Here is a 16,139-nt window from a genome sequence, read left to right on the forward strand (position 1 = left end):
TCATTTTGACCATCGTTACTCTGAATTCCATTTCTGATAATTTGGTTACATCGATATCCATTATTTCTGTGGCAGAGGATTTTATTTATTTATTTATGTGGCAGCCAACCAGCGAGAGAGGGAACACAAGCAGGGGAGTGGGAGAGGAAGAAGCAGGCTCCCAGTAGAGAAGCCCGATGAGGGACTCGATTCCAGAACACCGGGATCACGCCCTGAGCCGAAGACAGACGCTTAAGGACTGCACTACCCAAGCGTGCAAGGGGGGATGGGAATGGGCACACTGTGAGCCGGTATTTCCGGGCTTTTGTTCTCTGGCAGCTTTCCCTGGTGGTTTGCTGTGCATCTTCTGAGAGGCAGAGCAGCAGTGGCCGAATCTCTGCCTCTGTCTCAGAACAGAGGGATCGCAGACCGTTCTCCACTGATGTTCTGGCCACTTTAACTCCGTTACTGTTGGTGCTGCTCAACCCTGCAGCATCCACGGATGTGCGCCCCACACCCGGCGTCCCAGCCATCACTTCCAGGGCCGTCGCGTCTCTGTCTTTTGTGTTTCTAACACCGCCAGCTGCCAGCCGACAGCCACCCCCGCGCGCTCCTGGAGCTCCCGGTCTCAGTCTGGTTCCAGTGAACACACCAGAGTTCCGTGAGAAGTCTCGTGGCGCGCACTCCCGGCTCACGGTCTCAGTCTGTTCTTTCGCGGGTGCCATCCCGAGTCCGCCCGCTCCCCCATGCAGGTGGCTACCGCTTCCCAGCGCCCAAACACGGCGGCTCCCTCCCCCTTCCGTTTATCTTCTGATATCTGTGTGCGGTTTCATGGCTCCCCGCTTCGTACCTCAATACTCAGTGCTGGAGATGTTCATTTGTAGAGATCCAGGTGTATCTTCCTGCGTCTCAGGCTGATTCCGTGGATGTTCAGGCTGGTCTGGTACCTATCCAGCTCGACTCAGGGGACCGGCTGAAAAAGGGGTCCCCTACTCCTCCCTTTTAAAAAGCATGTTATTCCTTACCAATTTGTTTATTATCCACGTAAGGGTATTCATTTTCATCAAATTTCAACTTAAAATTAAAAAAAAAAAAAAGTCCTAGAAGAGAAAGAGCTATACCTAACATTTTTTTTCCTATGCTATATAACCCAGTAGGAAATGCCCTGTCTTTCGATGTCTATAATTGGCCTCCCCATTACCCTTCTTCTTAAGGTCACTTAGGAATTCTAGTTGTGATCACAAAATGATGTGTAAAAATCCCCAGTGTCCCCAGTGTGACTCTTTTGAGGATGAATAATGCAACAGTGATGGTAACAGCGGCATTCCTGGGCAACTTCAACACAGATGGAAAAGTTTCTACAAACTGTGCCTGTGCTACCAAGAAACTCCTGTTATGAGTCAGAATATCATGACTTTTAGAATGACACACTGCTGAATTCTTAATGCCTATCTTTTACTCACTTCAAAGGAAAAGACTTTAGTTTAAATTTCCACTGAAGGAGAAGAAACACTTACGTAATTCTAAATTTTATCATATATAATCACTTAACTATGATAGCAGGATTATAAGTAAATAGCCAAAACACTGGTCTGTCATTTCATGTTCAGCTTCTGGACACATGAACTATAGAAGCATTTGGTTTCTTTTATCTCTCCTTTCAAATGCTTTATCTTGCAATAATATACTAAATTCTGACACAGGGCAAAAAAAAGGAAATATTTGTTTTAGGAGACATGCCAGAACTATAAATTCTAGAACAATAGTGATAAAAACATTTAGATTTTTATATGAAATTTGTGGAGGATAAATTATAGTTATCAAATTTAAGTTTCATTAAAGTCCTTCAAATATCATCATATACTAAAAACAAAATCAAAACCAAGTTATGGGTTGGGTTCAAAATGGCAGTGCAGGAAGACCCTGAAGTCACTCCATCCCATGAATGTAACAAATACAGAACTACATATGAAATAATTTACTCTTAAAACTGGACAAAGAGAACCTCTGTGACAAAGGACAAAAACCAGTGACACAGGCAGGAGAGGCAGAGACGCCATCTGGACAAAAAACCCCATCCCAGGCACTGTGATTCACAATTGGGTGAGATCTCAAATATAAATACATTTCCCCTGAGGAGAGATCTAACCTTTAGAGCCCACATGGGGGGAGCCCCCAAAATGTTGGCTTTGAAAACCAATGGCAATTATATCCATGAAAACCACAGACTACAGGGAACAAAGAACTCACTCTTAGAGCACTAGCCATGCAAACTCAGTCAGAATCCAGCACTATAACACCAATTTGAAAAGCGCCTAGACCATATATAAACAAGAACCACTTACTAATCTTGAAGTGCCTGCCAGAGAGACAGGAAACTGTTGGGACTTTCCTCAGGGACAGAAACACTGGTAGGAGCCATATTAGTGACCTCACCCTATCTTGCTAATGTCCATGTTAGCAAGTGCCATTTTGAAACTATCCTAACCTGCTAGAGACAGCAGTCATGTCCAGTGAAGAATCCTGACCACATGCATAGCACAACCATGAGGGACAGTCAGGCGAGGGCAACAGCCCTGCCTACCACCCTGACATAGCACATCTGCAAGACACAGCCCAATCAGGCACTAGCCCCACCTACTCCCACACCACAAACTGAGCCCTGACACAGCAGACAGGCACACACAATCCACACTAGGGATACCCTGTAAGCACCTAGCTTTGCTCAGACAGGATTGTGCTTCTGTGCTCTACATGAAATTTCCTACACAAGGCCACTCCTTCAAGACTGAGATAAGTAGTCAATTTACCTAATACAAAGAAACAAACACAGAGTCAGGCAAAATGAAGAAACAGAGGAATATGTTCCAACCAAAGAGCAAGAAAAAATATCAGAAAAAGACATTAATGAAACAGCAATTAGCAAACAGATAAGAGTTCAAAGTAATGGTCATAAAGAAGCTCACCACACTCAGAAGAAGAATGGATGAACACAGGGATATCTTCAACAAGGAGACAGAAAATATAAGAAAGTACCCAACAAAAGTAACAGAACTGAAAAATACAGTAACTGAACTGAAAAATGTACTGGGCAGGTACAACAGCAGGCTGGATGAATCCAAAGTTGGGATACAAAGAGAACTCGTCCAGAAGGAACAGAAAAAAAGAATGAAAACAAATGAATACTGTTAGTAAAATATTAAGCAGAATAGCATTCCCATTATAGGATCCCAGAAGGAGAAGACAGAAAGAAAACACCAAAAAACTTATCTGAAGAAACAATAGCTGAAAACTTCCCTAATCTGGAGAATGAAACAAACATGCAGGTCCAGGAAGCTCAGAGAGCTCTCAAGATGAACCCAAAAGATCTACACAAGGGCACAGTACAATTAAAATGGTGAAAGTTAAAGGGAAAATCCTAAAAGCAATAACGGAAAAACAACTAATTCATACAAGAGAAACCCCATGAGGCTATCAGCAGATTTTTCGGCAGAAACTATAGACAGAATACAGTATTCACAGTGCTAATGGAAAAAAAACAAAAAACAAAAAAAAAAACTCCAACCAAAAATTCTCTACCGAGCAAGATTATCATTCAGAATTGAAGGAGATTAAATGTTTTCCAGATAAGCAAAAGCTAAAGGAATTCATCATCACTAAACCTGGCTTTACAAGAAATGTTAAAGGGATAACTTTAACGTAAAAAGAAATGGCATTAATTAATAATAAGAAAACATATAAAAGCAAAAATCTCATTGGAAAAGGTAATATATAGTAAAGGTAGATCAATCACTTACAGAGCAAGTAGGAGGATTAAAATACAAAAATAGTAAAATTTACTAAAACTGTAATAATTAATGGACATTTAAAATAAAAAATGCAAAATGACACACCAAACATATAAAAAACGGAGGTAGAGGGAAAAAATGTAAAGTTTTGGACTGTGTTCAAATTTAAGTTGCTATCAATTCAAAACAAAGTTATATGCACAGCAAGTTCCATGTGAACCTCATGGTAACCACAAAGCAAAAACTTACAGTAAATATACAAAAGAAAATGAGAAAAAAATCTAAACATACACTAAAGAAAGCCATCACACCACAAGGGAGGAGAGAAAGTGAAGGAACAGAGAGGAACTATGAAAATAGCCAGAAAACAATTAACAAAGTGGCATGTAACATATACCTATCTATAATTAGTTTAAATGTAAATGGACTAAACTCTCTAATCAAAAAAGATGGAATAGATGAATAGATAAAAAACATGACCCATCTATATGCAGTCTACGAAAGACTTACTTCAAAGTAAGGACAGAAACAGACTGAAAGTGAAGGGCTAGAGAAAGATATTCCATGCAAATGGAAACAAAAAGAAAGCTGAAGTAGCTATACTCACATTAGACAAAATAAGCATCAGAAGACTAATTAAACTGAGCCTGGGTGGCTCAGTCAGTTAAGCATCTGTCTTCACCTCAGGTCATGATCTCAGGGTCCTGGGATCAAGCACCGTGTCAGGTTCTCTGCTCAGTGGGGACTCTGCTTCTCCCTCTGCACCCTCCCCCCTTGTACTCTCTCAAATAAATAAAATAAAGTCTTAAAAAAAAAAAAAAAAAAAGGAAGACTGTAATAGACAAAGGGCATTACATAATGATATAAAAGGTCAATCCAAAAGAAAACACAACATCTATAAATATATATGCATCCAACATAGTAGCAACAACATATACAAAGTAATTATTAACAGACCTAAAGAGAGGAATGGACAATAATACAGTAACAGTAGAGAACTTTAACATCCCACTTATATCAATGGGTAGATCATCCCAACAGAAAATCAATAAAAAACATCAGCCTTAAACAACATATTGGACCAGATGAACTTAATAGATATTTAAAGAACACAACATCCAAAAAGAACAGAATACACATTCTTCTCAAATGCATATGGAACATAGTCTAGGACAGATCACATGTCAGACTACAAAACAAGTCTCAATAAATTCAGGAAAACTGAAATCATATCAAGCATCTTCTCTGGCCATGATGAAGAAAACTGGAAAAACTACAAATAGATGAGATTAAACAATATGCTATGGAACATCACTAACTCAATAAAGAAATAAAAAAAAATTTAAAAACCTAGAGACAAATCAACAGAAATACCTATGGGATGCTGCAAATGTGGTTTTAAGAGGGAAGACAAAAGCACACAGATCAGTGGGACAACACTGAAAGCTCAAAATTACACCCATACACATAGGGACAATTAATTTACAACAAAGTAGCCAAGAACATACAATGTAGAAAGGACAGTATCTTCAGTAAAAGGTGTTGTCAATACTGGATAGCCAAATGCAAAAGAATGAAACTAGACTACCAGCTTACACCATCCACAAAAATTAATTCAAAATGGATTAAAGACTTGAATGTAAAACCTGATACCATAAAATTTTCTAGAAGAAATCACAGGTGGTAATAAGCTCTTTGACATCAATCTTAGCAATATCTCTGTGGATCTGACTCCAAAGGCAAGAGAAACAAACAAAAAATGAATGAATGAATGGTATTACATCAAAATAAAAAGCTTCTTCTGCACAGCAGAAGAAACCATCATCAAAATGAAAAGGCAACCTACTGAATGGGAGAAAGTTTTTGCAAATCATATATCTGACAGGGGATTAATATCCAAAATATATAAAGAATTCATATAACTCAACAACAAGAAACCAAACAATCCAATTTAAAAAGGGGAAGATGATATGAATAAACATTTTTCCAAAGAAGACCTAAAGATGGCAAAGAGGCACAGGAAAGATGTTCAACATCAGTAATTATCATGGAAATGCAAATCAAAATCACAACGAGGTATCACCTTACACCAATTAGAATGGGTATTATCAAAAAGACAAGAAATAACAAGTGTCAATGAGGCAGTACAAAAAAGGAAATCATCATATACTGTTGGTGGGAATGTAAAGTGGTGCACCCAACAGTATGGAGATTCCTCAAAAAATTAAGAATAGAATAACTATATGATCCAACTGTTCCTCTTCTGGGTATTTATCTGAAGAATACAAAAATATTGATTTGAAAAGATATATCCACCCTTATGTTCACTGCAGGATTATTTACAATAGCCAAGGAATGGAAATAACCAAAATGTCCACTGATGTATTAATCGATAAAGAACAGATGTGTGGGTGTGTGTGTATGTGTATAGTAGTATATGTAGTGTATATATACTACTCAGGCATGAAATCTTACCACTTGAGACAACATGCATGGACCTTAAAAGTATTGTCATGTTAAGTGAAATAAATCAGATAAAGACAAATATCATATGATTTCTGTGGAATCTAAAAAAAAATCAACCACCAAACCAAACTCATACAGAGAACAGATTGGAGGTTACCAGAGGGGAAGAGGGTGAGTGGGTGGGTAGAATGGTTCAAGGAGGTCTACTGAATGGTGATGGAGGTAACTAGATTTTTAGTGGCTATCACTTTATAGTGCATACAGATAAAGAATTAAAATGTACATCTGAAACTTATACGACAATTTCACCTTGATAAAAAGAAAAATGATAGGAATTTTAAAAAATACAGAACCAAGACTTGAATAGAGCAGTTCAGTGAGTCAGTAAGACAGAAGACTAGCTTGCTGGCTAGTAAATGCAATAATGCAGTGTTTCAGGTAGAACCACAAATGGAGCTGATCATCTGGTGTTAGTGATGGCATCTATCCTAGGTTTTTCCTATGCAGCTCTTACTGTTACAGGTGATTGGAGGCATTTAAGAGTTATAACAGCACTAACTCCAAACAACAGCAAAACAACAGTCAAAAATCAAATTACTTAGGGTAAGAAGCCTGAGTCTGCTGACTGGGAAGGGCTGGGTTTACAGATGGTGGAACTGCTCCTTGGCTGAGAGAAGACAGTTGCTCTGGAGGAAGACTGTAGCTCTGGAGATGGCTCATCTGTGCACTTCCTGCAACCAGGTAAGCACCACTTTGGGGAGGCCCTGGATATACCTATAACAGTTCATGATTTAAAAAAAAAAAAAAAATTACATTTTCTAAGATTTTTTTTAAAGATTTTTTTTAATTTTTATTTATTTGAAGAGAGAGAGACAGCCAGCAAGAGAGGGAACACAAGCAGGGGGAGTGGGAGAGGAAGAAGCAGGCTCCCAGCGGAAGAGCCCGACATGGGGCTCAATCCCAGGACTCCGGGATCACGCCCTGAGCCGAAGGCAGACGCTTAACGACTGCACCACCCAGGCGCCCCACATTTTGTAAGATTTTAAAAGGTATGCCAAAATTTCTTTGTAAAGACATTCAGTTACGAAGTGAACAACAATGAAATCTCTGAAATCTTTTTAAAAGTTACTTCTTTTGATAGGCATTTAAAAAAAACTTTTCAGTGAAGTGGGCTTCCGATGATTTTTGTTCTTAGGTAAACATGAGCTAAACTTGTGTTTATCTCATGTAGAAGCAGTAAAGGAACTTATCTTGAAACTTTATACTAATATCATCTTTTTCCATATTGATATTTTAAGTACTTTCCTAAAAGGAACCCCAAAAAAATGTTTAAGAAGTATCTTTGAATTCACCGTTTCATGTCAATAGACTGCATTTACTTATAGATACAATTTATATTTCCTACATTACAGTTCAGTGAACACAGAGCAAGCTAACTTTCAAAAGCAGGTGTCAGCAAACATTTTTACAAAAGTCCAGATAATAAATATTTAAGGCTTTGTGGGCCTCTCTGAACTCTGCCCATATAGAAAGCAGCCAGGAACAATGTATAAACGAGTAAGGATGGCTATGTTACAGCAAAGGTTTGTTAAAAAAAAAAAAACAGGTGGGAGGCTGGATTTCGCCTTTGGGCTATTGTTTGGCCACTCATGCATCTAAAAACTATACTTATTTTACTCTAAAGAGATTGACCTCTTAAAATGCCCAAAATCTTAAACACATGTAATATTCTAATTTTCTGTAGTATTCATTAGATCCTTCCATTTCATATACTTGAAAAGAGAACTCCGTTGTCTATGTAGTCAGACTCTTATCAGCTGTTAAAATAGTAGTAACACAATCATCTTAGCACTTCTTTTAAGCCATAAGAGACTCACCACACATCAAAATACAGAAGGTCTTAATTATAAACAGAGCTATTCCACTCTTCTTAAATGCATTGCTTTTGTACTTTGCAAATGAAACATGAAGAGTTTTTGTTTTTGTCTCAAACTGGTATCAGGGGGTATGAGTAGGTGTCAACTAGCCGCATGTTGCTCAAATCTGACTGCTCAGCTCCAGGAATCTGGCCCCTCATTTCAGGGGAAGTGGGCCATTTTTTAAGAAAAAAAATAATTTGCACAAAGTCTGTGCCACTCTGCATAAGTAAAATGGAGTGCCTGGCTAATTATTCCCTATACAGTAAACTTACTGAGTTTGTGGGAAAAGGGCGCTTGAAATAGTTGTTTAGGGTGAATAAGGGGGAAAAGGTCTCTCTATATTACATTCTACCTCTTTTCATGTAAAGGAAGAGGGAAAAACTCAGATTAAAGCAACTTACTATAAAACCAAAAACTGCAGATACCCAGAAAAATTCAGTAATAATTTAGTAATAATCAGACAAAAAATGCAGTTCTTAACCAGATAATTACATATGAAGTTTTAGAAATATATAGATGTTTGGGTTTTACTCTTGAACATTTTGATTCAATAGGTTTTGGGTGGTGCCAAGGAACATGTATTTTTGTTTTTTTAAGTTTGATTAGTGATTCTGATGCACACCCTTGAAGAAAAACAATTTTTTAAAAAGAATAACTGGAATAATTAGTGTATTATACATTGTATTTATCAAGTAAAAAATTCTTTTAAACTTTATTTTAAGATTACTTTCAGAAAGTTTCACATTTTACAAAAACACAGCCATTCCAAATAATCTTAAATATATTGAAAATTTTAAATGATACACTTGAGGGGCTACCTGAGTGGCTCAGTCAGTAAGCATCCAACTCTTGACTTTGGCTCAGGTCATGATCTCAGGGTCTGAGGTGGAGCCCCAAGTGAGGCTCTGCACTAAGCGGGGAGTCTGCTTGAGATTCTCTCTCTCTCCCTTTCCCTTTGCCATGCCCTCCACTCACATGCTCTCTCTAAAATAAATAAAATCTTTAAAAAAACAAAAATAAAAAATAAAATGATATACTTGATTTTTTAAAAGCTTACCTGAGAACCAGAAACACCAGATGACTGCATATAATACTGCTGATTCTGTAATTTTGCATACATGGAATACATTGGATCTTCATTCATTAACTTGGTATACAGTGAAAGTGCTTCCATCACTTTAACATTAAGTTCTGAGAGTTCTGAATGTTTTCTGAAATATTACACAGTAATTTCAAACACAATGCTATTCAAATGATACGATGTTCTAAATAAGAAGGCACATAAAATAGCAAACAGTAACATAGACATTACTAAAAATTAAACCTTATGGCAAAAAATTTCCTGTTTTAGCTCCAAGGCAACCAAAACTGCTTAAGGCACTGTGCTGGGAGAACTCTAGCTTATTACTGTACTTAACTTTACCTTGAAATAACTAGGTGTCCCTAGTCAAGAAGAGATGGGTGGATCATTTGTGGGCTCTGGTAATGCCACTTAAAGCATTACAATGACTACAATAGGTAACCATTTTTTTTTTAAAAAAAGACTAATATAATTAAGGTCAAATAAATGCTCACCTTAAAAAAAAAAAGGCAGGTGTTTCTAATTCTAATTCCCATATCTATAGTGAATGAGAACTGGTTCTTCTGGCATATCTTTAAAATAAAAAAATAATAAAAAGGCAGCTCTATCCCAGTATGCACTTAAAGAGAACTTCAGGGAAGAAGATATACAATATAGATACAACACATGTTCTTTTACCTATCAATATCTTCCAGCTTTTCATCAATGAGAGGTCCCATCTGGTGACACATTGCTAAGATAACAAGATTTAAAGAAACATAAGTAAACATAGCAAAAGTAAGCACATCCCTCATGGATATCCATATAAGTGAGACTAGGTCACAGAGGAGTGGAAATGTTAACATTTTTTATATCATTCTCAACTTTATTTAAATATAAAAGCATCTGCAACAGAACACTGGATATAATCTCTGGTTATTCTTTACGTGTAAGGTTAATGGAAAACAAAGTCTACCTTCAAGATGAAGTAACTCTGGAAGATCTGGCTGGTCATCACTGGGATCTGTACTTTGCAACATCTGTAGCAACTGGTCCATTTTGTCCTAAAGGAATTAAATAGTTAATAAAAAAAGCAACAAATCGTTATGCAACAATATGGTCTCACTTCATTAATCAGATAATGGATGGAGAATTTTGGTGATTCATATGGAGACTCCAATTTTGCCTTTACGTATTTAGTATCTGTTCTCTTTAGTAACACGTGAAGTCAGAGCCTTGAAAGTTCTTCCCACTTACTTTTGAAACTGCTAACAGAGACTCTCTTAAATGAGAAGAAACATATTTAAACTTAAAATGTGTGAGTTCTTCAATCTGTTATGTCATGCTTGTGGATTTCTGTGTCATTTTGTTTTGGAGCAGCTGTCGCCTTGCCATGCTGACAGGTGTAACTTCTCTCTCAAGATGGCATTACTTATGACTAACAACTCGTTATTGCTTCTCCACCATGGTGAATACAGCAGCTGTTTCAGTGAGGCATAGCTCAGCTATATTGCAGCTCTTCTCCTTCTAAGTAGGGCCATAACATTTTATTCTACATTTTCTTTCCACCAATATTTCAGTCTGTTATAAAAGGAAGGAAGAAGATTTGTGGTTTCTCTATTTTCCTATGTGAAAGGCTGGAAGGCATCTCAAAGCAAGGACGCAGATTTCAGAATCTTCCCTTATAAAAACCAATGGAACTAATGAAGCCATCATTATATAAGTACATCTATATATTATACAAGTGTATATGTACTTACATGTAAGTTTTTAAGCGTCAAAATACTGATCTCATGTACCAAAGAACACTACTGCAATAATAACAAAGTTTTCTCCATGCAACGGTTTTTACATGGTTACGCTACTAACCATAGGTACGTTAGGTAAATAATGTAGAAGACTACCAATTTTATACGTCATTTAAACCAAAACAAAGACTCTGTTTCTACAAAGAACAGCTTGAGAGATGAACTAATCACTGGTGAGTGAAAATGACATAAGTATATAAAAAACTCTTCTAAAGTCAAAAGAATTTTATATCTTGTAATGGATACTATTTTTCAATGTAGAAGATTCACAATTTTCAGTTTAAGTAGCCTAGAAAAGAAGGCATGTGTCAGAAAAGTTTGCCTACAGCAAAGAAAAAAAAAAGTGGAGGGAAGTGGAGGTAACATGAGAAAGTCAACGAACATCTGGATAATTTTTGTTTTATTTGTTTACAGAAAATTACAGCTATTTGAAATTATCTAATATCAGAGAAATAAGATTTCTATACCGACCACTAGACTGACTCTATACACATTTTCTTATGCAGCGTAATTGGTCAAACATAACTCTTCCTGATTCACTTAGATTCCCTGGCTCTCAGCACAGTCTTCAACAGTCTTTCTCTAAAAGAGTACTCTTCAAACTTTCTGTTTATGGTTCCTCCCAAAGAAGACAAAAACCTATAAAATCCCTTCAAATATTTTAAAGATGACATATTATTTTTCATTGTAAGTTTAAAATGTTACAAAGGATGTAATTTCCAGAGCATTAAATACTGATCTTTGCAAATAAAAGTCACATACTCTATTAAATATATTCCATCCAAAAATTTTTCACTACAACTGTGTTTGCAATAATAATTTTTAAAAAACCACAAGAAAACCTGCAAAAAACCTAAGCTCCAATAGTAAAATAATTATATCATACAAACCCATTCGATGGAATGCTAAGCAGGAATTTTAAATAATGAGACTAGAGAGACAGTTTCAAAGACAATCTATGCTTTGTCTATATTGCTTGAATTTTATAACATAAAATACATCTATTAATCAAGTAATCAATTTTTTTTAAAGATGACAATAACAGCACTTCAACTTCAATCCCAAGTACAAACAACTCTCACAGAGGAAACCACTTACTTCATCAATAAAGGCTTGCTCCGGTTCTGGCTCTATTGTTTCTACTTGAACATCATCACTAAATTGTACCGTCTTCTTCTCCGTCTTAACTGTAAAACATGTAATATTTATCTTTTCCTTATAATAAACTTAAAATTCTATTTAAAGCACTTTAAATTACACGAGAGAATTTGGATTTTTCTTTTATTCCCTTCAATCTGAGAGACTCAATTTAAGGAATAATTCGAGTACAGATTTAGGCAATAATGAGAGAACATTATTTTATGGAATTCTGTGAAGATTTCTTAATTTTCTCTTAAGATTTTACATTTTCTGTAAAAGATACTTCACTAAAAATAAGAGGTATATTTCTCACATATATCTCATGTACATATGAGAGTTAAAAAAAAAAGTAAAGTTTTACACGGTCATAAATGAACTCTACAAATTAAAATAAGTCCTCTTTTAAATTACCAGTTTCTTCAAAGAAAAAATCTCATTTGAAAGACCATGCTATTTCAATGTAGTGAAATGTAAAGTCAGCTATACGTGTTCTGGCAAGCCCGTCAGACTTTTTACTAGGAGAATGACATTCAGGTCAGTGGAGAACTTTACAAGGGGCATGGGCAGTGATGTGACTTTTCCACTAAATCAGCCTGCATTTTTTTAGTTACATTATTCTTTGAAATAAAAATGTGGTTATGAAGGGATTTGCAAACCACGGGTCAGAAGCACATATTTCTCTTGCTTAACAAGGCAGTCTTTAAAAACTATTCAATGTATCATTAACTAGTAAATATAAGGTTATGATTAATAGAGCAATTAACCTTCTCCTCCAACATACTGAGAAGCCCATACGACTTTAAAGGAATGAACTTCCTTTCTGCATTTCTCATCCTTGTACCAATGTGGTTAACCAGTATTCATAAAAATATTAAGAATCAAGACGAAAAGGGGTTTGGGAATGGAGCTGAATTAGGGAAAAGAAATATATTAATTAAACTATTAAATGTGCATAACAGAATATTACATTTCCTCCCAAATGAATATCTTCTACCATCTTATAAGATACGCCCATTTTAAAAATGAGGTTAACAGCAGCACAGCAATATTAAAAACGCTTGCACAGGAGAAAGTTAATATATGACACAGCCTGGATTTAAATACCAATCTATCTGGCGCTACCAGCCCACATACTGGAATCTGGCCGATGATTTTTTACTCTGAGAACAGGAACTCATACCACTTACATATTCTGTGCTGTAAGCTTCTATATATATGTAGATAATTTAATTTCCATTCATCCCATTTAAGTCACCATAAAGCAAAATTCTATACACACACAAAAGTTTCAGCTGATTTTATTTTCCTAGGGGGTAAAAGAGACATGTGCTAGAGATATTTCTGCTTTTTATATCTTGAGCTATTAACAAGTAGAGCGCTGGAAAAGCACTGCATTGGCTGCTACCCATAAGCGAACACATGGTAGACTCGACACCTTAACAGCTGACAATGCACAAGTTTTTAGTGCTTCTTCTCATAGGCACTAATACTATTACCAAATATGCGTGTGTGCGTAAGTGCATGTGTGTGTGTGTGTGTGTGTGTGTGTGTACACAAAATAAACTGTTTTCATGATATCTTCCTACACATCCAAAAGAAAAACAAGCTAAGCAGGGCAGGTACTTGTACAGGACATTAAGTAAAGTGGGCTTCTGTTTCCTCATAAAGAATAATGCTATGAAGGGCTGCCTGGATGGCTCAGTTGGTTAAGCATCTGCCTTTGGCTCCAGTCATGATCCTGGGATGGAGCCCCACATCAGGCTCCCCGCTGAGCGGAGGAGTCTGGTTCTCCCTCTGACCCTCCCCTCTCTCATGCTCTCTCTCTCTCTCAAATAAATAAAATCTTAAAAAAAGAAGAAGAAGAAGAAGAATGCTAAGAAGATCATGCTAACTCATTTCCCAAACTCAAGAGCTACAATTCCACTACAGAAGCTCTTCTGTTCCTGCTCTTCTTTTCAGTAGTCCAGAGTGACACACAGGAAGAAGAGCTAGAATGCTCATTTTGAAGCTGCACTGCTATATGATGGGGAAAAAGGTGAGTCGGCTACATGATCCATGAGATCTTGGATTTCATCTTGAACAGAAGTCCAAGACAATTCCATCTTTTCCAACAGCTTACTGAGACAAAACAAAAACAAAGAACCCAAACCTCAAAAAAACCAAAGAAACCCGGCACCATAAGCCCAGGTTAAAAAGTTGGCACGCAATACACTGCCATTTAAAAAGGTTCTACAACATATTTTTTGAGTTCTAACAAAAAAGAACTCCATTACTAGAATGGGTATCAGGACTCTGCCTATGTCATAAATCAGTCAGAAAATGACACGAGACAACTTGGCAATAATTAGGAGACATCTTTGTTTCATCAAAGATAAAAGTAATGTCTGATTTCTTGTTAAAGCCTTCTCTTGAAAGAGAAGTATTCTTATTCAAGAAAAGGGTATCTTTTATATATATATTTATATATATATATACACACACACACACACACACACGTGTATATATATATATGAAAACACACACATATGTATATATACACACATATGTATCATTTATTGTTTACATATTTACATAGCCTGTATTCTGGGTACAATTCAGTACTATGCGCTGTTGGAAATGAAAAGATGACTAAGACAAAGATCCTTTCTTAAAATTCTCATAAACTGAAAAAGACCTAAGCATCCTGTAGCTTATAACTAACTCTCTTTGATCCCTTCTATCGGCATTACAGAAAGATGAGATGAGGTGAATTATTTTGCCAGACAACTATAGCCTACCAACTTATATACACAAACTCTTAAAATTCTAAACCTTTCAACCACTAATGGAAATCTTTCTATACTGGAACATATTCGTTTCATAAAAAGGAGATTATGACTTAATCTTGATGACCCAGACTCATCGTTATGAAGATTAACGAAGTATAGTTTTATATAGAAATATAGTGAACTGCCTACCAATATTTTGGTAGGTTACCAGTAGTTACATCTCCTGCAACCATTATGCCTTCCAATTTTATCACTTTTCCTCCTGCGCCCTACTTTCTAGATTACTTCCCCTAGTAGCACACGTTTGGAAACCAAACAAAAAGGTATTCACATCATTAGTTATGGTTCCTTCTGACTATCTGACATGGGAGCTTAGGAAAGCTATTATACTGCTTACAGGCCACTACCTCCAAGTTTGGGGCTAGACACTAAAGAAATGGCCTCAATCTTAGAACAGAAAGAACTCTCTATGAGATTACACTGCATTTGTCATACTTTATCAACTGATAATGAAAATACATAATGCATAAATTTCATAACACTTAATCTTCAGTTTTATAATGGTATATATCTAGTATTTTTAAAGAAAAGTCCATAGTCTGCCCAATTATTTGATTAAGGATAGTCTTGGTAGACAGATAATTTCAATTTGCAGATAATTAAATGATTTCTGGTAAATAATCTACTGATTAGGAAGCTGCATTTTTTTCTTTTTAAATTTTTACTTAAATTCCAGTTAGTTAACATACAGTGCAATATTGGTTCAGGAGCAGAATTTAGTAATTCATCACCACATATAATACAAAAACATGGAATGCTTCATGAATGTGCACGTCATCCTTACACGGGGACCATGGTAATCTCTGTATCGCTCCAATTTTAGTATATGTGCTGCCGAAGCGAGCACACAAGCTGCATTCTTAATAAACACCTTGGAGGCACTAACATCTGAGAGTCCCAGCTCAGCTTATAACTTTCCATGAAGTTGAATTTACTCTTTTATTAAGAAGACGGTTGTGGATTATCATCCACTTACAGACTGGAAAATACTTACTCATTTCTGGTTCAGCAGTAAGATCAGCAGTCACAAAATTAGAGGGAAATAACCCGATGCCTTGATGGGTTTCACCCTTCCACCAGTTGGGATCACTAATGAGGAGCAAAAAAGAATGCTTGATTATAATAAAGATTTTTATCTCTATAAATCTTCA

At 36.3% G+C, this 16,139-nt stretch overlaps 1 protein-coding gene and 1 non-coding gene across 2 annotated transcripts in view; both read right to left on the reverse strand.

Annotated features, from left to right (window-relative positions):
- STAM (signal transducing adaptor molecule) overlaps nt 1–16,139 on the reverse strand; it is a 101,596-nt gene that overhangs the window by 12,625 nt on the left and 72,832 nt on the right. The window contains exons 8-13 of the mRNA XM_008692044.2: nt 15,983–16,077; nt 12,119–12,207; nt 10,189–10,276; nt 9,912–9,966; nt 9,210–9,363; nt 6,832–7,007 (exon numbers count right to left, since the gene is read on the reverse strand). Of these exons, the coding sequence (XP_008690266.1) occupies nt 6,832–7,007; nt 9,210–9,363; nt 9,912–9,966; nt 10,189–10,276; nt 12,119–12,207; nt 15,983–16,077 (657 nt within the window). The remainder of the gene's footprint in view (nt 1–6,831; nt 7,008–9,209; nt 9,364–9,911; nt 9,967–10,188; nt 10,277–12,118; nt 12,208–15,982; nt 16,078–16,139) is intronic.
- Nucleotides 15,732–15,835, reverse strand: LOC121106357. Its single transcript, XR_005838986.1, has one exon. It is a non-coding gene; the product is annotated as a U6 spliceosomal RNA (small nuclear RNA).

This window comes from Ursus maritimus, unplaced genomic scaffold (genome assembly GCF_017311325.1).
Source record: "Ursus maritimus isolate PB19 unplaced genomic scaffold, ASM1731132v1 scaffold_31, whole genome shotgun sequence".
In the NCBI taxonomy this organism is placed as follows: Eukaryota; Metazoa; Chordata; class Mammalia; order Carnivora; family Ursidae; genus Ursus; species Ursus maritimus.